The sequence below is a fragment of the Triplophysa dalaica genome, chromosome 22 (assembly GCF_015846415.1).
Source record: "Triplophysa dalaica isolate WHDGS20190420 chromosome 22, ASM1584641v1, whole genome shotgun sequence".
NCBI lineage: Eukaryota > Metazoa > Chordata > Actinopteri > Cypriniformes > Nemacheilidae > Triplophysa > Triplophysa dalaica.
Genome location: NC_079563.1, coordinates 7,935,085 through 7,955,723, shown reverse-complemented (window position 1 = coordinate 7,955,723; position 20,639 = coordinate 7,935,085). Strand labels below are relative to the sequence as shown.

The window sequence follows — 20,639 nt, the reverse complement described above, 5'->3', positions numbered from 1 at the left end:
ACTGAAATTCTAATAGTTATAACGTAAACTGTATTGGTTTGTATTGGAAACTTTATTATGGTCTCTGTGGGTCTCTATTGGTAATGGGTTCTATTGGTGCGGTGTATCTTAAACATGGGGATCGATGAAACAGCATTAAAATAAATCCTAAACAGACTACAAAAATTTGTAATGGTTTAATGGTAAACAGCTGGTGGTCTATAATGGAGTATGTAAATGGTATTTGTGTTGCTTTTTACAGCGAGCATGAATGAGTGTGAGAAATGACACTGTTTTATTTAGATGTCCGTATGTATTTTTCACTGTTAGTGCTCGTCTTCAAGATTTTTTGTGCATCATGCGAAGTACAATTACTCCCCTTTGTCTTAGCCAGTGTTATAGACCAACCTCTCTCTCTCTCTCTCTCTCCTCTTTCTCACCCACCCACTCAAACATCCAGTTCTAGAAATGCTGTTTTGAGTGCAGGAACATCTGAGAGCAGAAAGGGTTATATCTGCTTTACTGATCTATGTGTTCATGTGTCAGCCTCGTCTGGGTTAAGCAGTTCCCAAACAATCTGACAGGCGGTATTTATCAGAATTTGCATTTGTGATTTTGACACAAAAATATGCAAAATATATATATACTTGTGTGGAAGACTGGGAGATGTGTTTGATCAAACCATTACAGCTTTAAAGCTTTGAAATGTTTTCTGAGGGGAAAATGAGTCAAGGTTTCATGTTAATCCTCAAAGGCTGACAACTCCATAAGTGTAAAAACTTACTTTCATGATGCTGCCGTAAATAACACAGTTCTAGAAAAACTCAGTTTCCTTTTCGAACAGAGATTTCTGCTGGTGAAACATTAGACTCGCCCCCTTAATAATTTTGTTAGGATCGTTTTTGGCAGACAGCCTCCGTTGGCAAATCATAACACTACTGGAATTTAATGCGAAGGCTACATTACATTACACTGGGATTTTTATAGTAATGACGAGATAACTTCAATATAATGTATCGCAATGTATGCACAATAATGTCATTTTGTACAATATCTTAACAGATTTGAATGAACCAAAAGACCCGATGGGTCTGGCAAATGATCTGATGCAATTGTGATGTAACATTTTTGTGGAGGAAGTGTCAAATGCTTGTGTGTGAGGCAGAGAGTTACAGACAGAACCATGTGGCGCTGAATTTATGATCAGCTCTGAGCTTGAAGTATTTTTGAGGTCATAGAGCCACAGGTAAAGGAGGTCATGAGAGTGCGTTATGACTGAAGAAAAAGCGTTGAATATTTCATGACATCTGCGTCAGAAATAGAGACAAATATGTCAGGCGAGACCTCCAGAGTCTGAGCTAACAACACAGTTGGGTTTCCATCAGATGTGTATGTAAAAACTGAACGTAGAATTACAAAGTGGATCTAAAATATGAAATGTGTTATGGTAGGACAAGGCTAGGATAAAGAACATGTTTGGAAAAATGCAAAGGGACAATTCCAGTGTTATGGATGTGACATTTTCAGTTAAAACTGAGGGAATGTATTACCGATATTGAATCATCTGTTTTACTTAAACCCCTGATGATAGAGTCCAGATATCAGAAAAATATCATTCTATGCACAAGTTCTGGATGTGACAAAAAAGGACACACATTTTTGAGACAACATACTTTGTAGAATTAACATGTACAATTCACTTACCTGACTATGTAAAACTATGCTTTTAAAACACACATAAAAACTTTATATGGGTATTTAATCCACCAAATATTGATATTTTATAAATATAAAACTAGATTTTTTTCATTTTATGGTTGGGAATGACATTGTCCAAAAGTATTAATAAAATAGAGCCTTAGACAATTAACTAATTTTGCATTCATTTGTTTAAATCACAACTAAGTGGGCATTTTTTTCAGTTATAATTGCTTTATTGTACATCTCATAATGAAAAAAATGTACTAAAAAAAGGCTGGCATAAATTTTCAATGCAAAATGTTTTGTTCTGTATCTTTCATTAAAGTCGTTTGTCATGACTTTCAATAGCAAAACAAGACAAGTACACTCATGAAGATGATGTAGGATTTACACCAATAAAACTGACCTGATCTTGAATCTCTTTCATCAACTGACTAATGTCGTTCCCGTTCGGAGCGGCCGGCGCCGGCATCCTGCCAAACTGTCCTTCTCCTCATCACTTTATAACTAATGAGTGATGCCATCAACTGCACTGCGTTACGTCTTAACCCCGTGATGGATGACTGCTGATGACACACCATCTCTCTCAAAAACTTGGTGTTGGGGGATATATCGAGTACCAGGCTCAAGATTTGACACAAATAGCTTGCCAATTTGATGTGAAGGGATTGGAAACATGTAGACTGTGTAGACTAACCTCCAGTCAGGGACAGGGCTTTGGTTTAACTTCAAAAACAGAGAACACTTGAAATCCATCCTCTCACAGAGACAGAATTCTAAGAGAAACTAATGCATGAATGCATTCAAAGCGTGAAATTTGAATCTTTTAATAAAACCAAATGGCAGTCTGATATTTCTGACAGAATGTCAGATTTAGGACAGGCCCGGGGGACCGTGTGATGGCAGAGACACCGTGCATTCACTGATGTGTAAAAAGCTCCCTGCCAGGGGGCATTTCTGTCACACCTGCTACTGCATGTTCCCTCAGCGCTGTGGGCACAACTTTTATTACTTTCATTAGGTCCATCTCCAGATGTTCACCAGTGGGGACAAGGGGGGTAGATATCACATTTTGAATAGTTTTCACAAGCTAAATTAAATAGTTGAACTCCCATTAGTAAAAGATATGCAATTGGATGCAAAGTGCGTCATGTTTATTGTTAAGCAATAGGAATGTGGCAGAGGTTCTGTGTGTTATACGCAACATTTCCATCTTAGAAATATTAGAAAAATGTATGAAAAGTTCCACCAAAAGCCAAATATATAAAAAACAGTAGATTGACTTTTCCAGAACGTGTAACGTTTCGAGCACTCATCAGACTTTTCATACATTTTCATGATGTGATTTGTTTTGGTCTAGTCAAGTTGATGTGCATAGTTATTCATATTAGAAATATTGCAATATGCTATGGAAAGCTAAAAGGTTTTATTTTAGTTGGCATTTATTCTAGTTTTGGACATTGGCCATTCCATAGAATTTGTGCAAACTGTCCCAAATAAAAAAAATCACATATAAAAAGCATTAAAGGATTTAAGATTAAATCTTGGTTTGCAAATTTTTTTTAAATATATTTATTTTACATTTTGAATGACTAAACTTTATGTAAAAAACTGTGTCCTGGATTTTCATGTCACTACCGACATTTCTATTAGATATTTACTGTCAGATGTGTATCTGCTATATGTGCTGGCTGCGTATGTGCAACATGGCAAGTTATTTGTATTAACATAAAATGTTGAAAGTCTGATTCAACTGTGCAAATTAAATATTGTTATGACATTTTATATTAAATGATCAACTAAAATGTTTTGATGGTGTTTGGTTCAATATATGTAAACTAATGAATCCATAACTTTTATCAATTGTATGCGTTTTACAATGAAAGGTGGGATTCAAAATACAACAAATCTCATAAATTACACTTGAAATATTGTTAAAATTGAAAAATATTATTGATTTACATGTGTAAAAAAAATTGAAATAGCCAAAAATATATTTAAAAGTAGATTTAAATAAAATCTTATAATTTGATGAGGAGGATTATATCAAGTTATTATGTTGTTGTGTTTCGGTAGTGACATAATTAGGAAAGAGGAAGAATTTTTCTACACTTTCTGAAATTACAATATGAAAAATCGTCGCCCGTCAATCCCGGATAATCGAAAATGGGCAAAGAGGCAGGACTTGGGTGGAGTTTACGTGCCCGGCTACTCAAACAAACCACTCCAGCCAAGCTTGAAGTATTGGCGGTTGACATTTAAACAATTACAGCAGTTTACAGCTTATTCTTGAGGTGAATTACATGAAACTACACAAAACATTTGCATTTGGCAGCTAAATTGATATTTGGGAAAAGATATTTAGATAGACAGATATCAAAATAGATATCCGAACACAAACAATCAAAACCACATTATGCTCTCAAGAACGACTCCTAGCCTACAAAGTTCCAGTCAAATTTTTGGATTTAACATCATGCGTTTATTTTCAGCATTACCAGCAAAACCCGGAGTATTGCACAGTCCCTTGAAATAAATGCCTTGATCAATCCATCATCTACCGTCCATTAGCAAATACAGTAAATATGATCATATAAACACTGTTATGATGCTTCATACCCATAATACAGTTTGATATACGCAACTGAGTGTAACTCGCCACTTTAACAGGAGTGTACATGTTTATGTGTAACAATAAAAAGGTTTAGATATTAGACGTTTTTTCCTCTGCACCACAACTAAGAACAAATTCATTGTGGATCAAAACTATGTGTAAGAAAGAAAGGATGTTAGGAAGAAAGAAATCTCTGAGTCATCATATAGGCAGCAAGTTCTAAACCTGATTATCAACAAATTGTTGCTTTTTAATTAGCATTGGAGATATTTGGAAGATTGTACATGTGCATCAGCTATAAGGTAACCACTGGGAAATACCACATTTACGGGAGTAACATGGTTTTACAGACCCTGGAGAAAAATAAAATAAGGTATTAAATAAATCAGATGAAGAAACAACAAATAAAACAGTTATTTTCTAAAATACGCAAGGAAGCATTATGGTCATACTAGGCCTTCTCACGACAGATACTGTTTTATAACATAATTTTTACATTACACTGTTGCTATTAAAATGCATGATACAACTAAAAACAAATTTGATTCATTTTCTCGTCGTTGTAGAATTAAATCAAAATAAATATACTTGAAAACAAAGAATGAGCAGTTTAAAAACTTCAAATATAATATTGCAGAAACGAACAAGTTCTTCTTCCCAAATATGCAAAGATAGCGGTAAGTCGAATCAGCATATGCATTATGGCAGAATACATATATGAGGATAGTTCAAAGGACACACAAGAACCAATGACATTGTCACACCCCATATTTAACCCGGCCCTTATGGGGTGGCTGTATTACGTTTCTATGAATCAATTTCTCTCACAAACATTTTTAATTTCAGATGACATTTATTAACCTCCTCGGGTCAAGTTGCTTGCCCCCATTGGCCCAGACCATAATCCGTCCTTGAAGATATGGGAATAAATACACATACAATATATATTTATATATACTGTATATTGTATAATGTATACGTATATATAGTTTATATATAGCATCTCTCTCTCTGACTATGAATTGTAAAACGTAATGATGCAACTGCTGATCTTACATCGGATCCTGCAAGCTGATTGGCTAGAGCCACAATTAAAATACTATACAACAAGGCCAAAGACACTAGAAGCAAACACCAGTGCTGTGGTGCATTTTACTGTTAACAGTGTTTTTTTCCTTCTTTTTTAACTGCAGTGTTTCTCATCAGAACAGCTGGTCACAAAAACACAAGCACACAGTGTCTAAAACCTTAATTCTGGCGACAGATGTGCTATGGTTCTAGAGCGACTGTTCTATCGATATGTAGATAGATCGAGTATTTGAGGAAGAATCTGTTCATGGCTTATACGTTCTTGGAGTGTGTTGCCGTCTTCTTTTTGATTTGACTCTTGTGGTGTCGGGAGTTTTGTTCTCAGCACCTGTTTCTCTTCAAACTGGACCTAGGAAGTTCCCTCTAGCCCGTCTGGAAATCACAGGCAATGGGCCAGTGGTTAGAGAGGCAGATGGATGTGCATGGCTGAGCTGTTGGGCCTGGCGGCCAGGATGTAGATAGCACTGTCTCTCATGAAGTTGTCCCAGGTAGCTGGTCTTAAATACACAAAAGAATCACAATGTAATGTTGGTGGCTCAGCAAGGCAACACATAGTCAGAGGCCCTAATAAAACCTGGTATTGAGCTTGGTCGATCGGATCACAAGTGAACGAAATAGACTCATACCTGCACTCCAAAATAATTTCTTGCGACTCGTTCAATTTACTAAACTTGCTTAAGTTAAATCAACACAACTTTTGAAAAATGTAGTCACAACATGATTTTTTTGTTTAGTTATATAACTGAATCCATTCATGTTGGTGGTTACTATCTGGTTCAGAAAAGCGTTCCCTTTGGTTAGGTTGTGGGCGGTTTCAATCCTTTATTTGCAATTCTGTTGAGTTCTATTGATTCAATATCTTCTTAATGAAGTTAAATGTAATAATGTCTAATTAATGTTAAAAATGTATAATATAAACAAATGTAGAACATAACATTTTATTTAGTGTAGGTAAGACACAAATTAATTTAATCAAGACTACTAAAAAAAATTAAGTCCGTAAAACAAGATTAAAATGAATCGTTTCAAACAAATTGTATTTTGTAATAATTAAATTAAGGAAATCTTTTCCACAAAATTTTAAGTTCGTTCCACAACCTTTTTTGAGTGTATTTATACCTGGTGTTTTAATCCATCTCTCGTTTCATTATAATTGTGTCTACTTTTAACCACTTCTGTTCCGATTTCTGCGAGGGGAGGGTTAATTGGTGGCTTAATACAAAGGTTTTTAGATACTTCGATCAAATGGTCTAAATAAGTGCATGCAAGGCACATATGAACGTGACCGAAGATGGCAATAAAAATAGAGAGCATTGGTCTTTATTTCTGCTATGATAGCTGTAACCGCTCCATCTATCAGTTTCAAACGATCTCCAAATCCAGCATTATATCCACCATTTAAATAACATTCCTCACCAAAATGAAATGAACAAACAGACACAGCTGAACTTCGCAAATGCGAAGTGATCTCTTTCTCTCTTGGTCCAACTGGTTGAGATGTGCGAATGCTCCTTCTCCCACTCTCCCTGGTTGACACGTGGGCATGCTTTTACGAGAGAACTGTCCAATAAGGGACTAAGAGAAGTTGTTACGAAACGGATTGTAATGTTCGAAAAAAAACTTTCCGAAACCTATACAAACGCTGGGGGAGTGTGAAGAGAACAGAAATACGTTTTCTGACAAGTTGACCATGTCAAGCATAAGAAGCCAGCACGTTTAACATTGTAAAGAAGACAGAATGCATGAAACATTGTTGCACAAACCCTTTAAATCCTGTCTGATTGTTTATGTCCGTAGATCGAGAGTAGGCGATTACTTGTGGCTGTTCGAACGCATTCAACCACATGCACAACTACATCACGAACACACTCCGGTCGAATGTGTTTTTGATTACCACTGGAAGTTGTCGAAAGTGGACAAGCCCGATACGTTTCAGACCCTATTTACACATGTATTTAGCATCATCCAGTTGTGATCCGATCGACCAAAACGATCTTACTACCAGATGTAAACAACCCCAAAATGTTAATATCAGCCACATTTTTTTTCAGCTACATTTGTATTTGGCCAGCTATACTGGCATCAAACTTAAATAATTATTTTTGTGACACCAGTCCATATTTGGTAGTTCACAAATAAACCGCAAGTGTACTACAGTGTGACATAGCAAAAAAGCAACACTAAAAAACAAAAATAATAATGTTAGTATTTATTGTTCGTTTTTTTTTTTTTACTTTTTGCTGTTACATCATAAGACACGTGATATGGTATTTTACATGAGGAGAGCACAAGACTCTTGTCATGCATTCGGTCCCTACACACATATAAAAAAACGTCACGCACACACACTAACCTGTTGTCATTTTCCATGGCTTTATCTCTGCTTCTCTCACTGCTGGAGCTGGCTGGACTGCTTTCAGATATTGGACCTACATGACTGATACTGTTGACGAAAAAAATCAAACAAAAACACACACTTTTTTATTTACTCTCTTCAACACACACAAACGCACAAGCACGCACACACACAAAACTTCTTAACAGCGGTTTTAAATTAAAAATACATTTAAGCATTTGTCAGATGCTTTTATCCGACGTTCATTGCATCGTATCATGCATTTGTTTCTGACTGTGTTTAATCTCCTGGAATCGAACCCATGACCTTGTCATTGCTAATGCCATGCTCTAACTACTGAGCCACAGGAAAGAATGTTACACTCTTGTGGTTTTCAAACTCCTAATTTATTGTTCTTATGAAACCCGTAAAAAGATGAAATATCACCTGAAGCAACTACTTTGAAGGCTGATGGGTTTTTGTATGCAAGTCACAGTTGGGATACAGGCACAGATACAAGAATCCATTATAAAACAAAGTATATCTTATTGTGTCTGTATATATTTGGGTGTTTTGTCAATGTGAATGTTTACTTGTTGGGAAACAGAATAGAAGAATTTGCTCAAAGAATTGGAATTTGATTGAAAACAATCTCCTCTCCACAACAATAAAATAAGACAGAACAAACGCCATCATAGGTGTCTATTTAAAACATCCCACCCAAATAAGCAAAGATAACTTTTGTAGGAACAGTTGGGAGGATGGGGGGGGGGCATGGGGGGACATGGTCCAGGCAGTGAATTTCAAGGTTGAGTTCCACCTCAAAATGTATTTCCATCTTTTATCCATAAAATGCCTCCAAAGGCTGTGCATATTTTAAACAGTTAGTGTCATTTTCCGCATCTATGGTTTAAAAATATAAAAGTTCCCCCATGGACACCATTTCCACCACTGCAGGTACATATATATGTATAAAAAATATATAATGTATATCCCCTCTTAAAAATAACGGTTCACAGCGTTGCCATATAAGAACCCCTTTTGGTTCCAAAAAGAACCATTCATTCAAGAGTTCTTTATAGATTTCTTCCTTACCTTCTTATAACCTCTTATAACTTCAAATGTTGAAGGTTCTTTATGGAACCTTTTAGACAAAAAAGGTTCTTCTATGGCATTGTAAGGCAGCTTTATTTTTAAGAGTGTACTGTATGTACTTATACTCACTGAATGTCATTTAGTAAACTGTAATTCTAAATTTCATCCATTGAAATCAATTAATGTGAATTTGAAGCATGAAACAAAACTACAACCATAACCATTGCATTTAAAAGCAACACAGAAATTGTATGTAGAACCAGAGCCACTGTGAGTTCATACTGCTGTCTGCTTTGATCTCAACTCCTTGGTTGATTTTAATGAGCGTAATTCAGACCGAAAGCTCAGTCACGCCATGAATGCGCCAACCATCCACATATGCATCCACACACTCATGAACTCATTTAACCGGCTCTGCTCCATTTTAAGGGCTTCTCTGAGAGGAACAAAAGCCCTTCTTTTGATCCAGAAAGTGAGAGTTCAGGATCTAATCTACTACGGAAGCAGAGAGAAAAGGAATTTAGGAAAGAAACGACCATAGTCTTAAACAACAACCATTAGGTTCATTAGTTATATTTAGACTTTGATTATTTGGCCTCTATATGGTACACAGAATGAAGTGATAATGATAACAATGAGAATGTTGCAGGGGAGTGAATGATGTTTCTAGGGAAGTCCATGCTGATGAAATAACTTACCCCACATTGCAAGGGGAACACAATCCAGTGAGCCTGCAGCGCAAATGGACATTCACAATTGCCGGCGAGGTGGAAGAAAACAACAAAGCATGGAGGATGATGTCAACACACAGACAACACACACAATTCACAATTACTGCACAATACCGGTCAAAAATCTGGGCACGCCTGGTTGAACCGTTCACCCAAAAAGGAAAATTCTGTCATCATTTACTCACCCTCAAGGCTGCTTTGAAGAAGCTGATATTTAAGAGTCCTTCCATTAGTGTTATTTTACAGCATTGATGGCCTTGCAAATATTCAAAAGTGCAGAAAATTATTTCGACAAACTTAAAGGAACAGTTCATCCCAAAATGAAAATTGTGTCTTCATTTACCCACAATCAAGGTTGTGATGAACACGGAGTCAAAGTCTGCTTTATTGTCAATTCTGCCACATGTACAATACATACATTTAGAGGATTGAAATTGCGTTACTCTCAGACCCATGGCGTATACAAATAACACTAACACAGAATACAAATATATATAAAAAAATTCAGATAAATACAGATTAAACATATATGTCAAATACAAATATAACAAGCAGAGAAAGATGTTTTGAAGAATGCTTCAAACCAAAAGTTCTTGGCTGTCATTAACTACCATATAGGAAAAATAGCCCAGAACTGTTTGCTTTTCTACATTCTTCAAAATATCTTCTTTTGTGTTCAACAGAACAGAAATTTACAAAGAAACGTTTCCTTTTTGCAAGCATTCTTCCAAATATCTTTCTCTGTGTTCATCAGAACAAAGACATTTACAGATTTGGAACAACTTGATGGTGAGTAAATGAAGACAGAATTTTCATTTTGGGGTGAACTGTTCCCTCAAGTTTGTTGTTATAATTTTCTACATCTTTGAATGTTTGCAAGGCCATCAAAGCTATAAAATGACACAAATGGAAGTGCTCTTAAATATCAGCTTCTTCAAAGTAGCCTAAATGAGAGCTCTGGCAGTTCCTCAATATTATTCATTAGCAGGAGAGCTGGGATTTTTAAAAGAGTTGTAATGTGCTGGACATTTGTTGGCGTACATTTGATTCATTATCTGTTCCAACTCACTCATTTAAAAACAGTTAATTAAAATGTTCGCTTTGGGAAGAAATGAAAGCACACGCACAAATAATTTTCTCTTCAAAGACATTTGATCAAATATTTATGAAACGTTTTATTTAAGTGTGTCCCAACTGATAGTGTACATCTGTAGGTATATCAGATCTACATAAATACATCAAATGAAACACAGTTTCTGGCCCATCAGTAAAGTCAAACTCGATGTTAGGATTTGGCTAAACTGATGGCGTTTTGAGAAATGAAGGGTTCAGATTCACACATGATACATTTCAGATGCCCGGCTTCATCAACCCACAAATCGCTGCAAAATGCATCATTTTGACTCCTCTGGGCTCTCAGAGTTCTGAATTATGATATCACGGACAAAATGTATTTTGTTAAGCTCTGTCCTTTTCCTGTTTTTCTCTTCCGTGCCACAGATGGGTTACCTCAGCTGTTATGTCATTCACTGTGCGTTATGCATTAATTCAGAGTCAAAATTGACAGCAAATGCGGCATTAAAATGATTCAGTTCCCTCAGCAAAGCTTCAGAATGCAAAGTTAGGCTTTAATTCATGAGCAGAGATGTGGGATACATGCTAATAAAGCGAGAGCGGTTAGTATTGGCTGCCTTTGACATGCCTTTAAAAACTCCCTTGATCCCATATTTCCAGACAAATTGCATGGCTTCCTGTAACGGTTTTAAATATTTGTCTGAAGTTCTTTGTGTAAGTAGCCATGATTACCCTACAGTAAATGACTGTCAAATGACCGACTCACCTGACATTGCAGGACTGTGACTCTTTGTTAATCTTGTAGAACCAGGAGGTTTGTGCCCGCTTGGCTTCTCCGACAGTGATGATTCCATCTTTGTCCTGGTCTAGACTCTGAAACACAGCTCGAGCCCGGTCCCTCTCCTTCGCCGTGAGAATTCTTACCAGAGAGTGCTGATCAAAAAACAAACAGAAAAATTTGATTGGCATTAACACAAGCTGGATTTTGGGATGGTTTTCACAGGAGATGGAGGAATACATGACATAATGCGTCCACTTGAGGAAATACAAAACTGGTTCTTACGCAAAAACAGATTCTTGGTTTCTTGGCAAAGCCAGAAATAGGTATCTGTTCTTTCAATTCTTAATACATGTAATTTTTGTAAATATGTTTTCTGCATTTTTAGTCTTAACTTAACTTAATTTTTTTACAACATTCCAGCGGTTTTAATCAAAATACAAACATTTAAATCACAAAATGTTAAGCATCCCCACATGGCAGTTTCTGACAATTATAGTTATGAGAATTTGCGTATACATTTGGGCGGTCTTAGTCAACTCATACCGTGGATTTGTGGGGGTGTGGTTACACGAGGCGTTTCAGACAGGTCTGGGTGTGCATGCCCATTTTAGATAGAATGTATCTTTTGTTTCGACTCTTAAATTTTTGCAACTTCTCTTGTCTAATACATGCATGGGCAACTTAAAAAACACCAAAGACACAGAAAAACACGTATTGGGCAATATAACCCCTTTAACATATTTAGCTAATTGCTTTATAAGAGGGTATGCATTGATGTCACTTTACGACAAGAACATTCCCCTTTGAGTGGCAAAAAATGTTTGCTTTCAATAGGAGAAACAAAGAAACCGGGAATAAAACAAGCAATTATTTGCTAATATTAAAATAAGTTGGACTCGAAGGTGATCTTTATGACTTGCATAGGAACCATATTTTCTCGGTATTGCACGGAATTGCATTTACTGATAGTTATTTTGTCCCTGATTTCAATGCCGGGGGAAATACACAAAGCAAAGCATTAAGTAAACATTTTCTTCCCGAGTCAAACACGTTTAGTGGTGAAGCTTATGAACTGTCACCCGTTCCGTATACGGGACTCCTAAGTTTGCGTCTAGATTGTGCATGTAATTTCTAATCGAATCGTGACAAACTATATATCATTGGAAAGGTCTAAGACTCTATGGTGTTTTTTTTATAATTGAGTAATTGGTTCTTTTTTATAAAGAGTGTGCTTAGATGTTTTGTTATCCTTTTGCGACCCATATTTTTTTAAGATTCACACGGCTCTTCTAAATATTTACGGTACTGTAAAATGTTTTTGTTTATATAATATGTGTGTGTGAATGCAAAGTACCAAGCTTGTTTATTTATGGGCATATTTAAATACACAAATATACATGTATATTTTTAAGAAATATGAGATATATATATTCAAAGAGTTCATTAGCAAAAACAGATAAATCATGTGATAAAACCTAGCCTGATTATTTCTTATTATTGATCATTAAACAAAACCTGATTATTTACTAGCCCTTATGTTATTATAAACCTATATGACATTCTTTCTTTTGCAGAACACAAAAGAAGATATTTTGAAGAACGTTGATAACCAAACAACACTGGCCCCGCGTTGACTTCTATGGTTGAAGTTTTTTAACAACATGAGGGTAAATAAATCATGACAAAATTTAGATTTTTGCTGAACTATCCCTTTAAATCTGTTTTGTTGATTTAACAATTTTTATGGAATCCGATTAGAAAATAATGCATAATTTTGACTAGTCAATGCATTAAGAAAACAATCTCTGTCTCACTTCACCTCAGTGCGGAATTTCTGCAGGACAGAAAGTGTCTCGTGGTAAAGGAAATCAGACCACTCAATCTGGCCCTTCTTCTCCGGATCCAGAGCTGCGAACTGGGCCAGCACCTCCTCTTCCTCCTCATCGGTCAAGTCTCTGTCAAAAAGCTGCTTGGTCACAAAGTGCCTGTACTGCAGAAGTTCATCCGATACCAAGCACGATTCTGAAGAAAAAGTAGGCGAGAGAGAAAATAGGGCATCATCGATCAACCAAACAGAGACGCAGGCATAATTACAGAACTGACATGATGAATTAGCATACCTTTCATTAACTGCTTTCTTTCAGTTCACAAAGAAATACAATACATTCAAACCACGACCTCAGAAAAAAGCTATTAGAATAATCCTGAAATAAACACCTGGAATGATCTTGCACTGCTTGAAGGTCTCCATTAGACTGTACATTTCTTCTTCTGTGAGCAGCAAGTTCACATTATCCTGGAGGATAAGAAGCAAAAGACTTTCAGTTTTGTCACAGTAAAAAGAGAATCACTTTTAAAGGAATATTACAGCACACCACTTTCAACGTGAACTAATTTTACTGGTGAAATGGGTATTTTGTATGAAAGAATGATTTTGAAGTTTTGTTGAAGCTATAACTGATCGATTAACACAAATGTCTGGTGTAAAAGCCAAAGCTATAAATTAAAATGATTCTTATCAGTAAATCGGTTAGTGTTATTTTAAAAGAATTAGTCACAATGAATAAACAATGCATATAAATGAGACTTATTACTGAAATGGAAGAAAGTCTCTTATTACAGAATTTATATGAGAGGACAATTAAATTAGCTTATTGTTTCCCATCTAGTTTTTAAAGGGGAGGTGTGATGGAATTTCACTTCTTCTCTTAGCGGTAGACCAATCACAAAAGACTGGCTTAGCTTGACCAATCAGAGCGTTCTGAAAGGAGGGACATAGAACCAGATACTCAACAGTCGTTGGCGTTGTAAAGCACAGGTGAAATGAGTGATATAAAAAGCAGTTTTTGAAAATCAAAACATGAACACCTATTGTGTAGCACATCATAGACATAATAAAGACTTTAAAAAATAGGATCCCTTTAATATATAATTTCACCTCGAAGTGGCATTATAGGCTGAACGGCACTGTAAAAAACCTGTGATATTCTGGCAGTGCAAGAAAAATACTGAAAATGATTTCTTTGAAAAGTTAAATGATGTGTTTCATGTTATTTTACAACCGACTTGTAAATTTGAAATCTATTTCTGTAATTTGACAATTAAACAAGAAAATTCTGTCAAATAAAACAAAAATATATATAATTCAGACAGAGTTTAAATTGTCAGCTCTGACAAAAAAGATCAAGCATCCATCTTGCACAAAGCCTCTAAAAACATATTCATTATCTTCAGCAGGTGCTTCTATCTCCTGCATTGGCTCTAAAAACAGTCTATGAATTACAAGTAATAATCAACCTGACTGACTCGTCTTATTATGGAATCTAATGAGTTTGAGGACTCAAGAACGCCATCAGAGATTAAACGTCGACTGGTCCTTTCAAATCAAATATAAAATGACATTTTAAACTGTCTCAAGCTCCGTCTGCAGGCTTTCATAGCCCAGAGAGAAACTGTGTTTTCAATCAGCATGTCCCAGTCTGATGAGAACTCATGTGAACAGTGTCACAAGAGCAGATGGGAGGGTTGGTCTCAAAGCTACTTTACCTCCATTTCCTTTCTGTTGTGTCTCTCAAGACTATGGGAACTCTTCCACCTCTCAGGGTGATGATTGAAACGAGATTGGAAAGTAGTCGCATGTTCATTTTTTTCCTCCAAAGACAACGGGTCAAAATCCCCAGAATGAAGAACAATAATGTTTAGTATGAGGTATGTACTCCCTAAAGTGCCATAATGTGCAGTGTAGAGAATGTTGCATGGTGTTCTATATCACTCAGGTTTATTTTTTTATCTGATTGAGGTTTGAAAAACATTATTACAAAATGGTCAGTTCTGGTCCTTGATTCTGATTAGCCGGTTATAAAATACCTCGATGTATAACATCTGACCGTTTGAACCGTTATAAATATTGTTTATATACATGTACAATTTGTACTTATGATCACAATAATCTGATATTATTTTTGAGGTTTTCTTTATTGCTGTGACATCACACATGACAATAATTAGTGATTCAAACTCCTGCAGAAATCCAGAAGATGAAACCAGTGTAAAGTGCACAAGCACAGTTGGATTTGCTATAGAATAGACCATGAAAACACTGTCTGAACACAAAGCAGCCCTGCTGGGTGACATTTCCAATCCACAAAACCTTCAATGATGTCAGAACACTCTTCATATCACAGAAATACATCCACAGAAATGGAAGACGGGGACAGCTGGGAAGACAACACATTGCAAATCCATTCCAAGATTATTCCTATTGACCGTGTGTCCAAATCTGAATATGTAAATGGTTTGGTGTGAAAAAAATGCTTTTTGAAAAAACTAAAGATGCAACTGAGCGCAAATTGAGAGCAGGTGGCGAGCGAAAAGTGAGAAATAGAAAATCCGGGGTGGAGTTGGATCTGAATAATTACATGATACTTTGAGCATGAAAGGGAATTACATATCTCACATGTTCTAAATCACCTCAACTCACAGTTTTCATTGTGATGTCCATCACATTCCCAATCATCAACAATTTTTATTTGAAGTTGTTTTATTGTGAGTTATTTGAAAATTGTTTATCTTCACACCAGGTGCATATCATATCAGATCGAGCTCTTTTATTCCTGATTTTAATACGGAAGTGCTGTAATCATCTAAATTGTCACACAGCTAATCATACTGCTAATTCTATTGACCGGAGAGTTGCCGTGACAACAAGCGCTAAAATCAGTTTGACAACCCAGCCCGGACTCTCATAAAATTAATTTACACCACAGTCTTCATGCTCAATGCTAAATTTCATGCCTGCGTTCGCCGTGCCTCTGTATTTTCTCATTAAGACCCTGGTTTGTCCCAAAGCACGGAAATACACTTGAAGATACAGGATGATATAACATGATATGAAAAGGATTTGAATATTTGTGTTCCTTAAAAGCTACACAGCACTCTGAACCCCAAGTCTCAATATCTGAAGTCTTGATGTGCAGCCAGACATGTGGATAAGGCAATAGCACAGCCCAAAATGAGCACTTGTTTAATGCCAAATGTTGGTAAAAAGCTTTGGTGAGGAAATATCAGTTGCGCATCCGTTGGCCAGTATTTTGTGAGGAACTGGAACATAATACATGGTTTATGTCTTCTAAAAAAACATCAGAACACAAAAGATGTTTTAAAGAATGTTGTTGACCGAACAACGGCGGTAACCATTGACCTGCATTGGTTTTGTGTCTATACAATAAAATTGAACGGGGACCAGTGTTTTGGTTACCAACATTCTACAAAATATCTTCTTTTGTGTTCTGCAGTATAGTAGATACTATATAGAGTATATGATGACATCATTTTCATTTTGGGGTATACTACACTTTGGACAACTGTATTGAAAAACAAGATAAAAATCCTTGTTTAGCAAAAAAGTTTAAAGGCCAGTTAGAATTGTTTTCTTCCCAGTTAATTTTCTCAATTCACCCACCATTGGCAGGTGTGAAAACGCAGCAGGTGGTAGTGAGGTCAGAGTGAGAAAACTAGAACACACGCTGCGATCGAGTCCTCCGAGGAATTGTGAGCCAGACATTTCGATAACAGCAAGTGCCTCGTGTTTTGTTCAGAGAGATGTTTTCACAGCTGTTAATGCAACGCGGGATACAACCCATTTGCGGGTGTGAGTCTAGCTGGAAACCTGCAAGTGCTTCATGAAAGTGTGTGTTGTTTGCAACAGGCCCTCGCCATACTCAGAGTGTTACAAAAATCGCACGCTCTCCGAATGTCAAACAATTTATTGAGGCAGTCTGCGTGAGCGAGATAAGCTCTCTACTTGACTCTGAAGGAGGCTTGCGCGCTTTGACAGGCCACTCTGTAATTTTAGTCCCGGACTCTTGTAATGCAGAGATGAGAAGGGGCACTTAGAAGAGTACACAGGCCCTCTAGCATAACACAATCATCTTGACAGACTCATCTTAGTGGTGACCTTTGGGAAGTGCTCATATATGGGATTTGTGGATATGTCCAAAGCACGGGTGGTGTACATAATTGAAACGCTACATCATCGGTATTATTGCAAGGTGGTGATATTAAACCACTAGCACAGTTTTATATAAAAAAATTCACTGGTGCACTTACATGATCCTGAATGACTCCGACGATGTTTTAAACCAGAAAAAGTTACACCCAAATGAGATGTTAAATGGTTGACCAATCAAACAGGATTACGGAATTCCAGCCAATCAAATAACAGAGGCCAAGCGGAATTCCAACTAATCGCATTAAGGAAGACCAAAGCCATTGAGAGAGAGAGTCGCAACAATGGAACTACTCGTATTTCCGCCACACTCCACGATCTCACCATCCAACTTGGCAATACTACAATTACTCCTTCCATAACAGACAGGAACCTCAGAGTCATATTTGATGAACAGCTGTCCGTCAATGACAACATTGCAAAGACAACGCGGTCATGCCGATATACCTTATTCAACATTAGAAAGGTTAAATCCTATCTCACTGAGCATGCGGCACAACTCCTTGTCCAAGCCCTGGTGTTCTCAAGGTTGGACTTCAGCAATTGTCTCCCTGCTGGTCTTCCTATAAACACTATCAAACCACTTCAGCTGGTTCAGAATGCAGCAGCACGCCTCGTCTTCCAACAGCCCTAAAGGGCTCATGTGACACCCCTTTTCATCTCTCCCCACTGGCTCCCATTTGAAGCTCGTATCAGATTCAAGTCACTAATACTTGCCTACAGGACTATCACTGGATCTGAACCGGCATACTTTCACACCCTCCTACACTCCATCAAGAACCCTGCGTTCAGCAAAAGACTACTGCCTTCTCGAAAGGGTCTGGCTTTTGTTAAAACTAGTAACTTTGTATTAGCACCTATTGTTTTCTTTCTCCTGTATGACATATCGCTTATTGCTCACTGAACTCTCTGTAAGTCGATTTGGATAAAAACATCTGCTAAATGTAATATGTTCTGTATGTGTTCATGTGGGAAAATATTTTATTATTGTAAAGACCGTGTCATGTGAGGCGTTAACCAGTTAACTTCCAGTCTGTGTTTGTTTATAGGTCTGGCCAGTGTCCAATTAATTTCTGTGCATATTAATTTATTTTATTATTTTATTGTGTAATAATTTGATTCAATAAACGATTTGTTGATTTTTGTTGTATGTTAATTATATTAATTAAACAATTTGTTGAATGGGCCGTGTGGTTTTGTCGCATTTAAAGAAACCATATGGTAAATTGATATCTAGCGGTTAAGCTTGGTATCGCTAACGGTTCTTTTCGGTTTCTTTGACCGTTATCAGAAATAATCTACAGTCACTTTATTATTTGCGAAAGTGTGCCGGAAGTGAAGGGCAGTCCACGACCGTGTTCATGTGCAGTAACGTTTGTTTATGTTGTTGCTTTGAAACATTAAAACTAAAAAACAAAAGATTTCATGACCCTAAATATGGCCCTAATATTTATTCTTATTCTTCATGTTTATAGATGATATTGTAATTTTTATGCGTTTTGAACAGCACTTTGTTAAGTGTAAGAGGAATTAAAATGTGCTTTAAAAATAAATCCTACTACATATAACCGCTGAAGAGCTGATATGTGCTTCTACAATAACACAGTGTGTGTTTATAGTCTGCCGATGTGCTTATGCATTTATTCATGAGGGTACAGAGATACAACTCACGCAGTAATAGCAACTCCAGCCGGTGGTAGTGTGGGCAGTTTCTCTCATCTCCTGCAGGGCTTCTGTGCTCAGGTAGCCCATTTCCCGCAGACAGCCGTCGTGGAAAACCCGCGTACACATCCGGCAGGGGAAGAGATCGTCCGCCGTCCAAACTTCACACACATCGCACATCTCGTCATTGACAGGCTGATCAGAAAACAATGGGAGAGCACACACACAAATCATTCTTTACATAGCAATGAGACTGTTATTGATTTACTGACAGATCATTCGTAAAGCACAGAGAATCTGTATAACTTCACATCACAAAAAGTGGTGACTCACCAATCACACAACACTTCCATTATCAACATCCATACTTCCCTCAATTAGTTCCTTTCCATTAAAGGTCACCAAATGTAGTTATAATCCCTCTTGACCTTCAATGTTCATTTAGAGGATCCCATTGAGCAGAGACTTACAGCATTTAAATCTGCATGTGGTTAACTTTCATGTCATGATATGTGGAAACCATGCAGGTTTGATGAAAAGGCAAGATGTCATCTGTTTCATACATTATATTACAGAAACTAATTAGTGTTATAGAATTATTTGCATTTTAATGTTCGTGTTTATAAGTCCAAAATGATGCATTATTATTTTTAAGTGACCAATAAAAGCTGAATAAAGAAAGTAAATCAATTATCATTACACCACCACAGTAATAAAAGCATGATGTTAATTACATATTTTCATTAAAGCGACTGTTCACCGAAAACCCCTAAATCGGCCTCATGTCAATCCATATTTGTACAGCTTTCTTTCTTTTGAAGAACGTAGAAGTAATTTAAATGGGACATATGACGCGAACACGTGTTTTTCTGTGTCTCTGGTGTGTTATAAGTTACCCAAAATTGCCCAAAAGATGCCTTCTTTCTAAAAGCGAATGCTCACCTAGACCTGTCTGAAACGCCTTGTGTAACCACACCCCCTCAAACCCACGTCAGTTCATGGTATGATTTGACTAAGATCGCCCAAACGCAAGTAAGGCGGGCGTACCTCTCAGTACAATTGCTCTGAATCCTGATGTTCCAAATATGGCAATAGGAGCTACATTTACACCACATGCTTGCAATATTTGACCAATCACTACACACTGGTTAAGTGGCCAATCATAGCACACCTCGCTTTTCAGGGCGATGAGCTTTGTAAAAAATCGGAGTGTTTCAGAGAGGCGGGTCAAGGAGGAGATACAAACACACACGTTATGTGGAAAATACAGCGTTTTTGAACCTTAAATCGTGAATGCACATTGCATTACATCTAAAACAAATGATAATATTTGTTTTAGCCCTGTCAAATGACCCCTTTCGAGTAATTACTTAATCAATACAATAAATAATTCGCTTATTAGAAGTGGACATTATAGGTGGTGGGATGGTGTTGCTGTTATTTAGAGACCCATCAAAATAATCAGTGAAAGTGACCTATTTCTCAGTTATGTTGACCCATAACCAAAATGTGACCTCTGCATTGAACCCATCCAGTGAGTAGTGAACACAGCGCCCAGGGAGCAAACGGGG

General features: G+C 36.9%; 1 protein-coding gene across 1 annotated transcript in view; it reads right to left on the bottom strand.

Moving 5' to 3' along the window:
• Positions 1–4,166: 4,166 nt before the first annotated feature.
• phf24 (PHD finger protein 24) overlaps positions 4,167–20,639 on the bottom strand; it is a 31,407-nt gene continuing 14,934 nt past the window's right edge. The window contains exons 3-8 of the mRNA XM_056735834.1: positions 19,078–19,263; positions 13,617–13,695; positions 13,219–13,421; positions 11,385–11,551; positions 7,737–7,826; positions 4,167–5,880 (exon numbers count right to left, since the gene is read on the bottom strand). Coding sequence (XP_056591812.1) covers positions 5,784–5,880; positions 7,737–7,826; positions 11,385–11,551; positions 13,219–13,421; positions 13,617–13,695; positions 19,078–19,263 — 822 coding nt within the window. The 3' untranslated portion in view covers positions 4,167–5,783. The remainder of the gene's footprint in view (positions 5,881–7,736; positions 7,827–11,384; positions 11,552–13,218; positions 13,422–13,616; positions 13,696–19,077; positions 19,264–20,639) is intronic.